The sequence below is a fragment of the Plectrocnemia conspersa genome, unplaced genomic scaffold (genome assembly GCF_051122295.1).
Source record: "Plectrocnemia conspersa isolate PC_06_02 unplaced genomic scaffold, ASM5112229v1 ptg000002l, whole genome shotgun sequence".
NCBI classification, from domain to species: Eukaryota; Metazoa; Arthropoda; class Insecta; order Trichoptera; family Polycentropodidae; genus Plectrocnemia; species Plectrocnemia conspersa.
This window is the reverse complement of record NW_028277166.1, coordinates 21110199-21129695: the sequence shown is the minus strand read 5'-3', so window position 1 is coordinate 21129695 and position 19497 is coordinate 21110199. Positions and strand designations below refer to the sequence as shown.

Sequence of the window (19497 nt, the reverse complement as noted above, 5' to 3'; positions counted from 1 at the left end):
TATTTGTCATGTGTTCAATAGTATGTGTGTTTATTTGTCATGTGCTCAGTTTTCTGGTTACCGCTTCCCACGCTTCTCACGCTAGCCACACTTCCCACGCTTCCCACGCAGTTTAGTTTGCATTAATATAATCAGGGCTGTGAAGGGATTCAACAAATTACCGAGTCCGACTTTTTTTAATGTTACGACTCTGACTTTCACAATTTTAATAAAACCAAGCTTTTTATCAGGTTAAAATATTATAGAAATAAAACACTATCGTAAAACCTTCGAACATTAAGAAATAAATTATATTATTAAAGTATTTTTATTTTTTTATGTTTATTTTGCTCAGTGTATATGCAATGCCAAAATAAATACTAAATAACTAGGGAATGGGGGGGGGGGGGGCTGTTCGGGCGGCACTTTTTTAGAGGAGGGTTTTTGGTCTGCGTTGTTTTGTCTTTTAAAACGTTTTTCATAAATGTTTTAACCTCCCTTCTCTCCTATGTCATAAGGTGTCACAGCCAAATCCCCCCTCCTTATGTACATCATGTCACAGAAGCAAAATTATATTGATTTACAAAGATAACAATATCATAGGTAGTATAAAATATGCATGTATTTGTATGGAAGCGATATTGCTGAATAATTTCTTCCATAAGTTCTGTATAATATTTATTGAATATATACTCAATACTCATAAGCATATATTGTAAATAAATCACACGCTAACACATTGGAGTTTAGTGAATTGTACATTATATTTCTGTTTTATTATTTTTTTTAATAAAATACTTTAGGCTTCATTATAGTCAAATTTTAATGCTTGAAAACACATTCTTAGAAGACCCCTACTACCCCCCCCCCCAATCCCTCTGTGACATCATTTATGGAAGCCGATTATGTTTTTAATTTATTTTATTTTTTTCATTAGGCGGCTTTTATAAATTATCGTCACATGTTTTTCGTTAATTTTTTATCGCCTATGTCACAAGATGTCATTGATCCAAACTCGTGCTTGTTTCACGCTATTACAATTACTATCTCTAAACCTGTGATATAATTTATGGAAGCCGCTTTAGTATGGTTGTTGATGTGATTTAGGGGCGATACAAACTCTAGCTACACAACTGCAATAAAAATAATCCCAATGATTTTCAAATTGTAAAAAAGAGACTGCTTTGACTTATGCAAAATTTGTAATTATTTTTGAAAATCCTACCTTTCTTTTTTATTTGCGACATATTTAAAAAAAGTCGGTTGATTTTTTACGAATCTTATCCCGCCTAAAATGCCACGTCTTAGTGACATCGACTCCGACTCCACAGCCCTGATTATAAAACATCTGCAGTGCAAACATTTTTTCTTATGGTAACCCCCTTAGATTATATATATATAAGCATCTATTTTGACGGATTACCATCATGTATCAATATGGTATTGGGTTTTTTATCGGAATTATATTTGCTGTTAGTTTTGCTGTATACCAAGCTAAACAGGTTGTAGTATCTGTTGAAGAGGTACATGTACAGGCAACCCAAAGAGAAACAGAAAAGTGAGTATTTTAACATTTTAAATACTTTGTGGTAAATAGGAGCAGACGTTTTCAACAATTTATTTAATTTTATTTTATATATAAGAATTTGGCAAGCATCTTGTTAACGATTAAATATATATATAATATTAAGTTTCAAAGCAGATAATAAATATTCCGAGTTCTCAATTGCCGCCAGAGTCAGAGAATCCATATTTGCTCCCTGCGACGATTACAATGGTTCACATACTAACGTTACTCGAGAAAAAGTTGCTTATCTTCCGAAAAATAAGTGGACGACAAATGATATAATTTATGGCTAGAACGGAGAACTAGTTGGATCATGAGGTCGGATTGCTTCCGTTGTGATCAAGAGCTGACGATGATACGTCTAGACAGAGTAAAAATAATCCCATAAAATCTCGGCGATATGCTTTATAATGCAATGCATCATTGCCAGTGTGAATCTTTCGTTTCCTCAAAAACCATTGGTCAAACACTCTGAAATAGCTGGCTTAGTATATTCGATATCTGCTGTTTCTCGGGTCAATGGAATCTTTGGAGCTGCCCGGCCAGTTGCAAGTATTTTCCGAACTGATCTGACCTGAATTTCAATCTCTTGTTTTTTTATTGTTTATCGAGTCGCAGGCTAAAAGCACTGGACCAATCATATTTTAATTTAGTCTCAATTCCATTAGCTTATCTTTAATGTACAGCAGCCTTTCTACAGCTTTCAGTTAAAAGGGTCGTTTTGTTGTTTATTAAGTCTATTAACACATTGACTGCCTACTACGAGTTATCTCGTCCCTTCATTACTTGGCATATTTGCACAGCTACAAGGAAACTCGTAGCATAACAGTGTAAATATGAATAGATGGCCTCAGGAAAGAAAATAAAAAATCTGGTTTGGCTTAAATATAGAGAAAATACAATTATACAAAGTTTATACAAGGAAATTATATTATTAAAGTTTTTAATAATATAACATGATTAAATCAAATTGGCTCTTTAAACTGGAATCGTGAAAAATTCCATGGCAGTCAATGTGTTAAGTTTAGTTTTAATTGGTTTCTTTTTCATTATTATTAAATGTAAGTCGATGTTTTGTTTTCAAAAGATGGCTAATTTGTTCTTGCACCTTTCTCTATAATCTGTTTATTTTTTTTCTGAAAGAGCTAAAAAAAGGGTTATATAAAAGGGTGTTATTTTTAAGAGGTATTAATTAAAACATAAAAATCGTGGTAATGGCCATGGTATTGGCTTTATTGGAAAGATAATTTTATACCATTAGCTTCCAGACAAGCATAGTCTGGAAGTTCAATTTTCGACCACTTTTTAGAGCAGCTGGGACTATCATCTCTGGTTTATCGGAGTAGACTAGCAACTTCTCATATCCCCACAGAAAATAATCCAAAGGTGTTAAATCACACGACCTTGGAGACCTTGTCACAGGTCGATTACGCGAAATTATGCGCTCGTCGAATGTTTCCTTCAATAAATTATTGTGGTGCGCACTGTGTGGCATGTTAGCCCGTCTTGTTGAAACCTAAGCTCTTCCACATTAATGCCATTCAATTGGAGAACGAAAAAGTCAATAATCATGGATCTATAGCGCTCTCCATTGACTGTAACGTTCTGGCCGGCATCATTTTTAAAGAAATATGGACCAATGATTCCACTAGCCCATAAAGCACACCAGTGACTTTTGTGGATGTAACGGGGTCTTAATAATGACTTGTGGATTTTCTTCACTCCAAATGCGGCAATTTTGTTGCTATAATCATTCAACCAAAAATGAGCCTCATCGCTGAACAAAATTTTGTGGTGAAAATGAGGATCAAGAGCATTCTCGTTTTCGGCTCATTCACCGACCGACTGCAATTCTCACAAGAGCTGGATCTTGTAAGGTCGTAAACCAAGATCTTTCTGCAAAATCTATCATAAAGTGGATGGACACAGCTCCAATTGCTGTGCACGATAGCGAATCAACTCATTCGGGTCCTCTTCAATACTACGCTCCACAGCAGAAACAACTTTTTCGGAGCGTATTGTAGGACGTCTCTACGAATACGTATTATCAATTAAAGTATACGTGGTGCGAAAACGATCCATGATTATTCGAATTACTTGTTCGGATGGACGTTTATGTCGACTGTAAAATGAACGTAGCGTATGGTAAGTTTCGCGAGCTGAACCACAATTTTAAAAATAAACTTGCACAATTTGCTAGCTTTGTTCTGGCGTAAGTCTATTCATGGTGAAATGGCAAACCAAACTGAGCAATTGTCAATTGCTGTTGCCAATTTGACATTTGAGAAGTGATAATAGTTTTTGCACCCTCCTAGCAAGTATGGGGCCCTCCTGGCAGATGTGGGCATTTGCTTTCTTCCTCAAATTTCGTGAGACTAAGCGGGGTACATTTGTACCACAAAATTTTTGTTTTTTCAACCATTTGTTAAATATTAGTAATGCCTATCTGATATTTATTGTAATATATATAGATAGTCCAATGAATGGAATGGGAAAAATAATTTCAAATTGAGAAATTGATTTATTTAAATTAAATTAAAACCATCGTGACCTAACAGGTTACCATAATGCATCACTATAGTCGAAAACAATACATAGTATTATTTCAATACACAAAAAAAGAATATTACATAGAAAGAATTAATATAAAAAAAATCATGAAATATTATAATTAAATGATATGAACAGCTACTCCTAACTGATATTAAACAGATCAATGTGAAATGTCAGCGTATTAAAGAGCCGGATGGCAACAGCCATAGGCGAGTCGGCAAGTGCGGGCCTTCAAGCCCTAACAGCCATCAAAAGAGGATGCGATCTTGATTCTTTAATATTAAATTTATATTTGGGGTTACTTTTTACCCCATACTGGTTCTCTATCCCATTCTCGAAGTCTCGATACGCAAGGGTCATACAAGTTGTTCGGGTAAACCCTCCGTTATCATGCTATATGTTACGAGATACTTTGTGCTCGAAACCTATATAGCATGAAAACCTCATATATATATAACAGTGTAAGTAACTACCTATCAGTCATACCTAGCGATTCCAATCCCGGACCAAAATTTTGATCCCGTGATTTCGGTATTGCAATTAGTCGATCCCGGGACCAGTCCCGGGATAATTTTCATGTTATTTTATCGATAAAAATAATTTAAATTGAAAAATACAATATATTTTTACATCCGTTTTTTATAACGAACGATGTATAAAGTACGTATAATTTTAGTCTTGGACTTAAAATAGAAAATAATATAATAAAAATAAAAAAGGGAAGGTCTTATTTATTTATTTGAGAAGATAAAAAATTAACTTTTGACAATATATGTACATATGTACATTCATAGACACAATTAATGGAAAACATTATTTTGAAAAAAACTCACGAAGTAACATCAAAGCATCAAGCGTTTCAACATTAAGCCTTGATCTGATTTTGGTTCCTAAGCAGCCTGCAGCTGAAAAAGCACGTTCAGACTCACAGCCTCAAAGATTCACAGATGACACGTGCAACTGGCGCAAGTTTGTATACGAAATATAACGATTTTGTCAATAATAATTCGATTGTGCTTGATAAATCAATCAATCCAAAAAATTCGGGATTATGTTTTATAATCCCGGGACTCATCGGGTATTGAAAATCGTTCGGGATCCCGGGATTGGATTCCCTAGTCATACCCCTTTTCTAAATTTCTATCGTGTGTGAAATCAGAATTAGAATTTTTTACAATAATTATAATTCAGATTGATCTCCTAAGATCTCATTGGTGAATATTAAGGTGATTAACTGCTAACTTTAATAAATATCAAACCATTCTTCTATATGTATAAAATAAAAATATTTATTGGTACTCAGATACAATGCTATTCGCTGTAAACTTTTCCTTTGTAATATTTATATAAAAAAAAATGTTGAAAACGTCTAGCTTGTTGTCGGATTGAAGATTTTAGATAATATAAATAATCGTACCGTGTATTAATAAGGTAAATTCTGCTGAATATTAAAACATTCTTATCTTTATCACTATTTTCAACTGAATTCCTTTTATTGAATATTTCAAAATTATTTGTTTAATCAATCCAATATATTTAATAATTTACTAATAATGTTTTACAAATAAATATTATTTATAAATGCTGCTATTCAACTTAACCTTTATGTTGTTTTCATTAATGTATTCTTTTATTTTTTAGTAAAAGCGGATACTTTAAATGTTCTGCGTGTAAAAGGAAGATCACACAAGGTGCAAAAAAATATCGTAATTATACTTTTTGTGATAATGAATGTTACGGCCAATGGAAGAATAAGTGTATATCTTGAATCCTGCTAATATGATTAATGGTACTTATTTTACCATTTGACGGGACCCGACAAAGCCGCGCCGACTAATGTCCACAAAACAAAATAATTAGAATTAAAAAAATCATTTTCTTTCATTTTATCTAATTTTATAATTTTGATTTGCGCGGCAATGTCGGGGTTATATTGCGCGGGATTGTCTTGCGCGGCTATGTCGGGGCAGCTTAGTCGGCCCGGGATTGTCCGGCGCGGCTTTGTCGGGGTGTCCATTTGACTCTTGCTAATTATTTAATGATATGTTTTCACGTATTCAATGCTTTTAAAAAATATGTATTATATATTCTTTGCATAATAGTTTTTGATCATAACTTTAAATTTACATCTTTTTTTTTATTTTATTTATATCAATACATTTTTTTCATATCATTAAAGTGGTTTTATTTATTACGTTGTTTTAATTAAGCTTGATAATTTATATTTATATATTTAAGGACGGAATGGCATAGTCCGTAACATCTCAGAATAGTAACTCTGAGGTTGCGGGTTCGCATCCCGACAGCAGCACTTGAATTTTTATTTATAAAGAAATGCGCTTAAAAAACCTGCCCTAGCTGCAGTGACATTTATTGGTTATAAATTATATTACACATAATAATTTTTAATATAGATGTCACCGATTCCCAGACTTTCAGTCTAGTGGGTAATACTTACTTGTAGGTATTCATTATATCTGATTGACTTACTCAGTTAGTACAGATTTACCCCGTTGTAGCGCATTGGGCTTAGGCCTGCCAGGTTACAATGGAAAATTTAATAATATATCAGATTAGGTGCATTTTTAGACTCCGACCTCAACTCGAATTTTAACAAGTTTAATAAAATGACTTTGTTTTGCCTCAGTCTAAAATTCCGCGACTCTGACTCCACAGCCCTATTATACATATAAAATGTATTGTAGTGATAAGCTTTTTGATAAAAAAAGTTGTTGTAATCGTTTTTATCATTTTTACCTCATGAAAAAAAACATACTAATTTATGTTATTCTTTCTCTATTATAAAATAAATTACAACAGAGATTCAAAAACAACGGGTCGCCAAGTTTCCATATCTCACACTTGTTCAAAATATTTAACGGTCATTTCAAATCTGTTCAGATGATAAGTTGCAACCTGTTCAAACTCCATCGCAACGCTCATAAAAGTCCGGAAAGTTAACAAGCTAATCTAATTATATTCATAGCTCGTCGAAATTGATTATGACATCAAAAGTGGGTAAAAACTACACCTTTGTTCAGCTGGTTAGGTTTATAAAATCAAATACACAACGCCTAAATCAAGAACTATCGTTTCTAAGAGTTCAACACTATTTGCAGACGACTGGATTCTTCAGACGCAAACCCGGCTACGACTTGACGTATTCGTTAACGTAAATGATATAAATTTTAAATAATACTAACTTATTGTATAAAAAATATCCCTGACATATAGCTTCAAACAGTTGCACAATTATCAATTAAAAACAAAAATAATATTCTTGACACAATATAAAATTTTAATGTTTTTTTTTTAATTTTTCATAATATATATATGTATGTATATCATATTTTTAAATTAAAATAGGGTCATTTTATCATTAATTATATATTCATAATCATAATACATTTTTTCAAATAGTTTAAGTACAAAAACAACTACCATTTTATATTTATAATGTTACTTGTATGAAAAATATCATGGTAGCGGTCCGCGGGATAAAAATTATTAGGTTAGTGATCCGTGAGGTCATAAAGTTTGGCGATCGCTGCTCTAGGGTTCTTATTATCTGCTTAATGTATTCTATTTCTTTGAACGATTTTAAAAATATGTGTTGATAGCGATTTCATTTCTGTTTTTAATTAGCACGAGACTTGCACTAAACGAAGAACGGCTAATCAAAGAAAGGGAATGGACAACACAAAAAATAAAAAAACAGAAAGAATGAACTTCACCAGAAACAATAACTCAACTCACAGAGTGAAACTCAAAAAGACCCACAACAATGAGCAATTAACAAAAAGACCACCACCAATATTTGTTGAAAAAATCATAAACCATAAAATCTTTACAGAACAACTCGAGATGACTGGAAAAAGAAAATTATACCCTTAAATCACACAACAGCAATGTGGTTAAAAATAATTGTTTGACCAAAAACAAATATAAATAAGCCATACGAGACCTTACAAATTACCACCACACATACATAAATAAACAAAATAGGTCCATCTGAGTTATGGCTAAAGGCCTACATCACTCATGGTCACAAGAGAACATTATGTATGATCTGCACAGAAGAGAATACAAAATTTAAAATTGATATGTTTATCAAGGAGTTTCTTTTATTTCCATAATAGTTTACGATCATTTCACTGAAATGTAGAAAGCATTTACAAAATCACAGATATTTTTAACATAAAAATTGAAATACACCCTGTTGTGTATCGGGATACGAGGACTGATTAGTTCTGATAGCTTTTCGTTTCGTAACGTCGATCGGAGCCGACTGTTCTGTCAAACATTTCCGAACGCCGTAAGATGGCGTTCGCAAACGCATACCATAGGGGAAACGTGCGTCAACACACCAAATGAAGGTTTCTAAGATGATGTTATATAAGCTTACAATACCGTGTTACAAAGAATCAAATGGCGACTCAATTCGGAGTAATTGGCATACAACCCGCCCCCGGATTGGCCCTGCATGGGACGCCGAAATTCACTGTTAGTATGATAGTTATTATTATATCTTTTAATTAAAGCCAACATGCACTTACAGGTTACATCAATGCGTCAAGATTCTCAATATATACATAAATTAATATTGTTTCTAATTTATTTTTGATAGTTTCTTCATTACTACTGAAAAAATTATTTTATCTTCCACAATCATACTTTACGAAGTATATACCTATTAGTCGGATCTGCTTTATTTGGGCCTGTCCGTTTTTTTACGTGTGACAACATTATTATTATTCTAACTGACAGTTTCGTAGCAAATGGCCGCCGGCTTTAGGCATTGTTTAAAATGAAGTGATACAGAAAAAACATCGATTGTAGCTGCATAAAATCAATCTTTAACAAGGGATATAAGATTATAATAATTGCAATTAATTAAGTAATGTTAATTTTTATTATAACCTAAAAATATTAACCTTTACAAAGTTGCGTTCCTTTCTGTAAGTTAAATTTTCAATAGTATATAAATGTGTACTATTTTAGCCTACATCGTACAAAATGTCTGGAGTATTGTTCGAGGATATTTTCAACGTGAAGGATATGGATCCAGAGGGAAAGAAATTTGACAGATGTAGCAGATTACATTGCGAATCTGAATCGTTCAAGATGGACCTTATTCTTGACATCAACTCGTGGCTTTATCCGATGGATTTAGGCGACAAATTTAGGTCAGCTAAATAATCATAAACTCTTATCGAAACGAAAATTTAATGCTTATTTTATTTTTTACTCAGGCTGGTACTAGCGACTACGCTAAGAGAAGACGGATATCCGGATGAAATAGACTGGAATCCAATAGACTCGGAGGGCTCTAGAGCGGACAGCTTTGAATATGTAATGTACGGAAAAATCTATAGGTGAGATTTTATTTTACTTATTTATTATAGCACTTATTCGCATATTAGCAGGAGTTAATAGGGTGCTTTTTACTTATACAGAATAGAAGGCGATGAAGCTGCGATGGAGCCGTCGTCGCGTTTAGCAGCCTATGTCAGTTTCGGAGGTCTTCTTATGAGATTACAAGGAGACGCTAACAACCTTCACGGATTTGAGGTTGATCAGCATATATACCTGCTCATGAAAAAGCTTGCGTTTTAATGTTACCTAATTAAGATATCTTTTATAATAAATGAAAATAAAAAAATAAAAATACTATATTATTAGATTATATATCCATCGTTTATAAAAGCTATGAAATTAAATATAAATAGCAAAATATGTACAAAATATGGAAGGGATCAAAATAATCGACAGAAGAGTATAAAATCAGCTCTGATGAACAAATTGAGAACAATTGATCGTATCTCTTCACATTTCAAAACAGTATGAATTACAAAAATTTAACAAACATAATATATCTGTTTTGAGGTGAGAGTTAAACAATAGTAAAGGACAAACCCTTCGTTGTTTATTTCATGCAGAAGTGACATTTTTCAAATAAATATGGGTTATAAAGTTCAGATAGAAATGGTGTTTCGTTCATAACGTTCGCTCAAAATGGGGTAGAAATATGGCTATTTTGATTATAAAACGAAATATTTTTCATCCTAAATGGCGAATCATATATAATTTGAATACAAAATAAAGAAACATAACAAACATTTTTTAAACTATTATTGATTTTATTATTAAAAATTCACAAAGATCATCGTTTTCTTTGATATTTCCACTCGAACACGGGAGCTGAATTGGCAGTGCCAACTTTGATCTGCTTCGGTTTCTCCATTTTTTTATCTTTCAAATGCTTCTTCATTGCCATCTTTTGCTGAACGATGGTGAGCTCCTTCTCCCTTTCGATTCTCTTGTTGAGTTCTCTATATGCTTTTTGACGCTTCTTCTTCATTATATTCATTGTCTATGAATGTAAATAAAGTTTAGATACAATATAAAATGAAAATAATTGTAGCAAATACTCACACTTTCGTCAACGTTGGGCAGGTTTATTTTACCAAGATCAGATAGCCTCAACCTATTCGTTCTGCGTTTTAATAACGCCGGGTGTGTATCTAAATGTTTTACGATATCAAATTTCCGCACTTCTTTTCTATCGTCAACAAAAAACGTGTGGCTATTCGGAACAATATCAACTGAGTCGATCAAATGTAGCTCAGACTGTAACTTTTTAATTTTGTTACTCTCTATAGCTTTTTTCATATTGATATATTTCATATCTTGACTGCGCATCAATTTAATCTGATTGTGGGTATCTTCGTCAGTTTTTATAATTTCATGATGTTCCTAAAATATCAACAACAAAAAATATTAGTTATGTTATACAAACGTGTATTTACACAAACTATGATAAGCGTACCCCATTCTTTATTTTAGAATTGATCATATGATGATAAAACTCATCAGGGTTTTTGTCGAGCGCTCTTCTTCTTAATAATTTCAATGTTTTCTCTTTTCTGGAGTGGTCATCCGCCCTCTTGCGATACTCTTTGTGTCGCTCCAGGGGACCGCGAGCCCCCGAAGGCGTCGGACGCTCGCGATGTGTGCGCTGGTTAGATTTCGAAGCATTTTTAAAAGAAGACATCGCTCTACACACTTGACAGCTGTCAACGCCGCGTGTTAAACTAACCTTAAAATACTCAATATCGACCATGAACTTTTTATGAAATTTTACGATTCAATTTAATTTAATATATGTGAAATAAATATTAAATACATATTTTAGTTTAAAAGATGAATCATTTATATAAAGTGAAATTATATTTTCAGTTTAATTTAGTTCTAAATCAATTCAGAGGCTCTCAATATTTTTTATATGTTTATTTATTTCCTACTTTTTAATTTATTTCTGTTATTATTTATAAATATAATTTACTTTTAATTAAATATAAAAAAAAATATTTTTTTTAAATTTATTTTACATATATATATACATGCACGGCGATACCGTTCAAAGGGTTAATAAGTTATATATGTTATTATAACCAGGGATGCTTTCCCAAAATTTTACCAAGGAGGTTCGCATTCGCAGTGAATATTTTCTATAATTTTTTTAATATTATTATTCCCATTGAAATATTATTTGGCAGAGTAGCACACTAGCCGACGATTTTGTTAGAAATCACTTGAGAGTAGCTAGTTCGAGGTCTAGGAGGAAACTTCATCATATTCACCACTGCACGAGAAGTTTGGAAGTTAGGCGAAAAATGTGCGCACGGTCAGTGCATGGTTACCAAAAACTAATGCCGCTGTCTTCGTAGAGATCGTTTTTATCGACATTGAAAATTTACCAACGAAATTTGAATATTGGCGCCATAAATAATGAAATATGATATTTTAAAGAAACAGTTAAAAATCGAAAAAGTAGTAGAAAATCATCGATAATTATAAAAAACGAAAGTATTTTTTTCTGATTAACTGGGGGTTCGCACGAACCGTAGCATTCACATCAAAGAGTTCACGCGGACCCTGATTAGAACTCCTATGCATGAAAGCATCCCTGATTATAACTCCTATGGAGGTTCCTAAGGGATCCAACCCCTGCCCTCTGATCTTCATGATATTTTTTACTAGCATAAACACGGCAGTTACATATTCAAGTTTTCTTTTGTATGAAGATAATTTAAAATTGTATAAATGCGTTCAGTCTGTTGCCAACTCCTCCCTACAGTGTGATTTAGATTCTCTATGGAGATGGGCTTTCATTAACTGTCTGCCCTTTAGTCGGAGAGTGCCATACTGTATCATTTTCTCGATCCTGTTCGCCATTAGTTTTTCCCTATGATCTCGGTGGAAACATTTTAACTAAAGAAACTTCCATAAAGATCTCGGAATCACACTTGAGAGCAAGTGAAGTTTCTCTCTACACGTACACGACGTCTATTTTTTTTTTGTGTATTAAAATAATACAATGTATTGTTTTCGACCTATTATCGTAACCTGTTAGGTCACAATGGTCTTAATTTAATTTAAATAAATAAATGTTCATATATTATTTGTAGTAACATAAAAAAATCACTTAGAAAATATTGTATATACCTAGTTTGTTATATTTTATACTTGTAATACTTTTAAAATGTCAAGTGTTTCTTTGATTTTAAATTTTGCATTAAAACAAGTATTACAATGAAATGTATTCGTATACAATTTAAATAACTTATATACAGCGACGACATGTAGAAAAATTAGCATAGTATTATTATTATGCTGAAAGTTATTTGAGATTTATTTAAACCCAATTCGTATAAACATTATAAAATGACATTATTTTGGTTGAATAAAACTTATTTATATAAAATTTACTAATCCTAAAATATTATAAATTATTTCTCAACAATAAAAAAAAACTTAAATAAAATTTAAGGCACTGTAAATATAGATGCCAGATCAGGCACAAAAATACAAGGTACGAACACAATTTTTACATAATTATCACAATTAATATAGCTTTTAATTTTTAGATAATAAGTTAGTCGAATACTGAAACAAACCCACGATAAAAGTGGATTTAAATAACTGATACTATAAGTACAAAGTATTTATAGTATTTATTCTTAGATTAATGAATTCTGTTAGGTCACTTATGGCACTTATTTTTTAATGAAGCATGGCATAGTTTTATACATACAAATTAAAATAAAATACAAAAATTGGCATTAATATAAAAATATTATTATTCTAGTTGAAAATTCATAACAACTATGACCTTGATGAAAAATATACACAGAGTTAACTCTTTGAGAGCTGAAATCCGATACATTGACTTTTGCTGCTTTGGTGAGAATTTTCGGATCTGACTTTATCACTGAAGAAAGAATCGGATACATTTTTAATTGGCTGTAGGGTATTTGCTTCAGGGTCAAACAACATTGTTTCAGATGTATATATATTTGTATTGATATTTAGATAGTAATTCTATAAGGCTCAGCAACCAATGGGATAATAATGCATACTGTATTTCTAATCTGGACAGCAATAATAATAATTATCGAATAAAAAATAACAATAACATTCCCGCGGATCTTTAAAAGAGATCCTATAAATAAATAGTATTTTGGCATCATAAAATTTAAATTATTAAATAATAATTTGAATATATTTTTAATAATAAAAATGTAAAATTCTCATTAACAAGATTGAATATACAAGGTGGGCCAAGATGTTGTCATCTTTTTAAGGTATATATTAAAAAAATATATTATATTTCTCATACATAGTGGTTTAAAATATAGAATAATATAAGAATGTCTGTCTTTTGAAAAACAACATACTATAGATTATGGACGTTTGTCAAGTTATGAGTATGTAATATATATTGTTGGATAAGTAAACTTCAATGGGTACAATGCTAGTATAAAATATACTTTCTTTCTTCGACTATCATCAACTTATTTAGAATTTAACATTATCCACAGATTAATACGTTACAGAACCATCGTTAGTTCCACCAACTATTTTTATATTTTTGTGTTCTTCAGCGTTCGAAGACACACCGTTTATCATCAGTTTTCCTTCCTCTTCGCTACAGTTGTCTGCTTTCTTTTCTTCTACGTCGACCGAAGTAGAAACATTTTTCAAAACCGTGACTGCCAAAACAGCGTGAGCGACAGCAGCTATGATCGCCATAGCAGACATGACTCTAAACGAGATCTTCCCGCCGAACGTCTTGTATAATACTCCGCCTATAAGCGATCCGAAGGCGAAACCTAAAATGAAATATTTACCGTTTATCAATCTACTATCTCCCTCGATAATGGAAATTAATATAGATAAAAATAACAAACTTACCGACACCGTCGTCCATTCCTGCCATAATACCCTGAAGCGTGGCTGATAAACCGGGCGGTGCAACGGCAGCAGCATACCCTACAATGGCCGAATAACACAAGGCGTAAGTAGGCCCTTGAAGGAACATCTAAAATTATTGCTTAATTAATAAATATGTAAATAATGAAGAGATTCCATTTATTCCAATTCATACTTCAACAATCACCAAGTGCCACGTTTCCGTAATCAACGATATAGCGAATAATCTCACTGCATAACAAGCTAAACAGAATGATAGCGTGTTACGAAAACCAAAGTAGTTTAACACTTTGCCTAAAAAAACAAATAAATGTATTTAAACTGAAGAAAAATATTTATTGCATATAACATTTAATACAACTCACCTGAAATAGAAAAGAACAGAATTTCACCACCGAAAGATTCTACGGCAATAATTAAACCTTCCAAGAATTTTATATTTGCAAAGCTGCCCGTTTCCATTGCTATATCTTCCAAAAACCTAAAATAATATTGTTAAATGTATGTTATTTATCTAATGAAAGTTTGAGGTCTATTAGGAAATCGACTGCTATTTTGGGTCACCGAATTATATAAGCCTATACAAATGGACTCAGACGTCACTTAAATCTTGTCGCCAAAATAAGATCATTCATGTATTGCTCTGTAATAGATTTCTGCTATTTTTTAACGGTAATGTACTATCTGTGAGGACCATGCATAACGCCAAGCGTGAAACATTTCATAAAAAATAGTCATCAGTTTGATGGGTCATCAAACTCTACAAAGTTTTGGTTCTGAGAACTCCCTACCCTCCGTCAGATGGCAAGAATGACAGATTCGAGCCACAAGAGACGTCATTTTAACTTTTTCCAGGGAGGGCAAAAGTTAGCCAGTCAGTGGTTGTTTTTTAATATTTCATTATGATTCATAGTATTTCATTAAGATATGCACAATAGACGAGTGGTATAAGTCTCTAACTATTGACTTGAAAGACCTGGGTTCGAATCCCATACAGACCTTAGTGTTTTTAAATTGCTATCGTGCTTGGGAGAACGGAATTAATGATTATTACACAATTAAAATTCCCATCGATCATCACAGATTAGGTTTGCCTAGATTTTCCTAATCTCACGGATGAATATCGCGATGATTAATTAAAATCGAACTAGATCGTACATAGCTGGTATTGAAAATTTTTTAATAATGAACTATTTTCAGCTCATAGAGAATATCTTATGTATTAAAATAAAAAAATGACATGAATTTTTCTGGCCAAATTCAAGAGGGGAGGGAAATGCTCCCACTTGCCCCCCCGCCTTATTATTTAATGAAGCATATCTAAATCGAATTTCGATCAATAGAAAAGCGCAAAAAATAATTATCCCTTCTCAGAAGTCAAAAACAATAAAATCGTGTCAGGGCTGTCACAGTGGGATCACTCGTTACCAAGCGTTTCCACTGCGACCGCGCCGACACGATTTTATTGCTTTTGACGTGAATTTTTGACTTCTGAGAAAGGATAATTATTTTTTGCGCCTTCCTATTGTCCAAAATTTGGTTTGAATACACTGACTAATACTCTAATATCAGAAATCCGTAGTAATATCAGTAAAGATAGATCATATTTAAAAAAAATTGTGTAATATCCAAGTGCAGACTTTTACTTCTTCTTCTTCTGCTTATTTTTCTCCTGAGAGATGAATTCGCTTTGTTTGTATTTTGGACTTGCCCTAATAAAAGTTCTAAAACTGTAATTAGTTTTAAACTTTCATTAGGTTAGGTTTGGGTTTGAACAGCAAATAAAATTGAGTTTCATAGGCATTTTATAGCAGCATGTCGAGTTCTTAAATTCTCTGAACCAAGTGCCTTACCGCAGCATAAATAATACTCAACATTGGTAGCCCCGTTATGCTGCCAAGGAACTTAGATCTACTAATGCGGTTGATTTTTAGGGCATTGAACACATGTATGTTATTGAGGCAACAATACTGACTGGCATATATGAAGGCTAAAAAATGTATATTTCAAAAATTTTCCTTTACGTTTTAAGCCAAATCAGTCATTCAATGACTGGAATTGTATCAATAAATTTTAAGTTTTAAAAAATATATATAACTGTGATTGTATAAAAAATAATATAATAAATAACAATTACCAAAACATGTAATATATTATAAAACTATCAAATATCCCAGCAACGACGGCAAAACAGAGAAATATAAATATCGTTTTCTCTCTAAGTAATCTTGATAGTGTACCAGCTGCACCTTCCGGCCGAGTCATACTCGGCAGCTATACAAATATATAATTATTATAAAATATAATATTTTCATATTATCGTTTCTATCTCATGCTCCAGACTCACCTCTAGTTGTCTACAAAAGAATAAATCAACAATTGTAAACACAGCCATGATAACAAAAGCCGGCGTGAAATCCTTATGCAAATTGTCGCCGCTTATAAAATCAACAATCCATCCTGATACGAGAGCAGTGATTCCGTATCCAGCTGTGCCGAACGCTCTCTGAAAACCGTACTTCATAGCGTGATCGTTTCCTTAAATGATCAATCCAATATTAATAATAATTAAAATATCTTGAATTGTTATAGAATTACTATTCAATAAATATTTAAATCAAATTTTGAATAGTTACTCTTTAAGACTTGACCTTGATAAAAAATATAATCAGCCTAAATATCCTCTTTATATTAATATATATGAATTATAATTAGTTTAATACTATCCATTCTAAATTTTGCTCATCTGCACGGTAAGACACTGAGGATCATGATTATTCGTTACAGAAATAATATTTACCTAACACATCAAAGCAGACCGCGTCTCCGATACAATTGGCCACGTTGAATCCGACCGTTCCGGTAGCCATGAATATCACGAAGCCCCAGAACGTAATCGTCAAGTACAAATTGTACTCGGGCTCCGGCGATTGGACAAATTGCGGCACATCGTCTTGGCTGTACATGGAAATATTTTTCACGTCTTGATTTTGAAAAGCGCATGAGAAAAATCTGCATCCGAATCTTGAAGCGCAAGTGAGCACACTCTTATCATGGTCAACTTTGTCATTGTAATCGTTCATGCCGAATTGTTTGCAAGATAGCGATGAATCGTCAGAGTAATTGTGATAAATTGTTGTCAAACGCTCGTACAATATGTCTTCGTCACTTAGCCAAATATTTAGCTTCAGATCGTTATCAGCGTTTGAAATCAGTTCAGAGGTACAGATCCAACCACAAGAAGCCGGAATGAGACTAGTGTTGTTGTTACAATCAGACTCAACAGTATCCTAAAAGTGGTGTGTATTTAACTTTAAATAATTTTAATAACCATAAAGTAAGTTATTCGAAAACTTTTCAAAATCAACTCTAGATGTGTAAGAAAACCTACATTAAATAAAAATTTTAGAAATTATTTTAGAAAAAATATGTCTTACCTGGCATAAGAGTGGTTTTTGTTTTATATAAATTAACTGTTTATCTTCGTCGCCTGGTTTAAAATCTTTAATTTGCGTACTTATGTTTCCAAATAACTCGGATTCTTTCATTGGAGGTTCAGGTAAAAAGTACATACAAAAGTATGCACCACTCATAGTAAAAATTAAACACATAAAGATAAACTTTCTTTGAGACTGAAAATAAATAATAATCAATAATGAGTTCAACAACTCCACAACAGAGTCAATAAACACTGATAAACCGTTTATTTTTACAAAAAAATCTTTTAAACTCACATGAAAATAATCTACGAGAAACCCTATCGCCGGTTTTGCCAGAGCCCATAAAATCGGAAGGATGGCAGTGACAACCCCCATGACCACGGGAGAAATTCCCAATTGCTTCCCGAAGACATTGACTTGCGGAAGAATAGGACCAATTGCTAAAATAAAAATAAATATTTTTATATTGTACGATATACAGATCGTGGATTACAATCAAAGATGTACCGGCGAAGAAGAAGAAAAAATGGGCTTTAATCGGTATCAGTTTCTTGTTGATTTTGAATTTCATCGTGACGTTTCACAGCTTCGAGATTAATATTTTATTATTGCAGGGCAGTCGATGTGTCTTATAATAATCTAAAAAATATATTGTATGTCAAGTATATACTGTTTGATAGTATTGATAGATACAATAAAATTGAGATATATCTACATTAAATAAAAATCATGATTTAAAACATGTATTGTTTTATTACCGATTCTTAAACAATAAAACAATGTATGAAAATGTTATACTATAAATAAGTATTGTCATAATATAGAAATAAATATGATTTTAGTTAATATAATACTAATAATTTAAAAAGTAATATAATATTTAGATATTCATCACAAACTTTCAAATTTTTTTTCCTAAACATTGATATTGTTTAAATGATTTTTTTAAATAATTATTCATATAATTATAAACTAATACTAAGTTAATTTATTACGAATCATAAACAAATATATTAGTTTACATTTCACAAGATTACACACCAAATTGTGTGTAGTAGGGCAAAAATATTTATGATCGTGTGACTGTACATAAAAATAAGTACAGCTGTAAATATATATACGTTAAAGAGAAAAAACTTACATGGTTAGCACCAAATTCATAGTATAATACTATTTATATGTAACAATATCACAGAAACGCGTCTGCGCCGAGCGCAGCTCACAATCGAATACGATTCATTCTTTAAGTCAAATTGACAGACGTCCGCAAACCGCGAATAACGGCCATTAACTGAATGACTTCAATGCTAATTGCCCTTTCGTAATAATTTATTGTGATAACGACTCACGCTGATAAGACTACTTTGATGTTTTGAAATAACTCTTATTGAAGTTATTTTTAAATAAAATGTTTTTGTTAAAAGTAATAATAAAAGAGAGAGAAGTAATTACCTTCGCAACTAACATAATTATAAACAAATTTAGGTTTTAAAGACTTCGACCTTTAAACGAGTTAAAGTTTAGTTTAGCTTCAGACGGTGATTGTAAAATATTATAAATTATTTTATCGTAAACTACGTCTAGCGTTTAATAAGATAGACAGTGTAAATATAAGATAACAAAGAAACAACAATTAAATAATTCAAGATTATTTTAGCGATACGTATCGTATGAGCGATCGTT

The 19497-nt window shown here is 32.1% G+C and overlaps 3 protein-coding genes and 2 long non-coding RNA genes across 7 annotated transcripts; 2 read left to right on the top strand and 3 right to left on the bottom strand.

Annotated features, from left to right (window-relative positions):
• The first annotated feature begins 1329 nt into the window (after positions 1–1329).
• LOC148238046 (uncharacterized) lies at positions 1330–6290 on the top strand. The gene is made up of 2 exons (XR_015812685.1): positions 1330–1537; positions 5741–6290. It is a non-coding gene; the product is annotated as an uncharacterized LOC148238046 (long non-coding RNA).
• On the bottom strand, positions 1378–6277 carry LOC148238047 (uncharacterized). The gene is made up of 2 exons (XR_015812686.1): positions 3101–6277; positions 1378–3062 (listed from the first exon to the last, which is right to left on the bottom strand). It is a non-coding gene; the product is annotated as an uncharacterized LOC148238047 (long non-coding RNA).
• A 47-nt stretch (positions 6291–6337) lies between the features above and the next one.
• Positions 6338–9767, top strand: Polr2H (DNA-directed RNA polymerases I, II, and III subunit Rpb8). Of its 3 annotated transcripts, none has more exons than XM_088205764.1 (5): positions 6338–7271; positions 7745–8602; positions 9101–9285; positions 9352–9474; positions 9556–9767. In XM_088205764.1, the coding sequence occupies exons 2-5, from the start codon at positions 8528–8530 to the stop codon at positions 9713–9715; spliced, it is 543 nt and encodes a 180-aa protein (XP_088061890.1). In that variant the 5' UTR covers positions 6338–7271; positions 7745–8527; the 3' UTR covers positions 9716–9767. The 3 variants fall into 3 exon arrangements, with proteins under 3 accessions (XP_088061890.1, XP_088061889.1, XP_088061891.1); XM_088205763.1 differs by having other exon boundaries at positions 6563–6980; positions 7466–8602; XM_088205765.1 differs by lacking the exons at positions 6338–7271; positions 7745–8602 and adding an exon at positions 8836–8996.
• Positions 9768–9777: 10 nt separating this feature from the next.
• On the bottom strand, positions 9778–11195 carry LOC148238044 (putative U3 small nucleolar RNA-associated protein 11). The gene is made up of 3 exons (XM_088205762.1): positions 10929–11195; positions 10535–10855; positions 9778–10472 (listed from the first exon to the last, which is right to left on the bottom strand). The coding sequence occupies exons 1-3, from the start codon at positions 11151–11153 to the stop codon at positions 10263–10265; spliced, it is 756 nt and encodes a 251-aa protein (XP_088061888.1). The 5' UTR covers positions 11154–11195; the 3' UTR covers positions 9778–10262.
• A 2519-nt stretch (positions 11196–13714) lies between these two features.
• On the bottom strand, positions 13715–19108 carry LOC148238043 (major facilitator superfamily domain-containing protein 6). The gene is made up of 11 exons (XM_088181394.1): positions 18956–19108; positions 18322–18453; positions 18109–18254; positions 17812–18006; positions 17175–17664; positions 16722–16912; positions 16512–16648; positions 14740–14855; positions 14550–14668; positions 14357–14483; positions 13715–14274 (listed from the first exon to the last, which is right to left on the bottom strand). The coding sequence occupies exons 2-11, from the start codon at positions 18383–18385 to the stop codon at positions 13985–13987; spliced, it is 1875 nt and encodes a 624-aa protein (XP_088037520.1). The 5' UTR covers positions 18386–18453; positions 18956–19108; the 3' UTR covers positions 13715–13984.
• Positions 19109–19497: the final 389 nt, after the last annotated feature.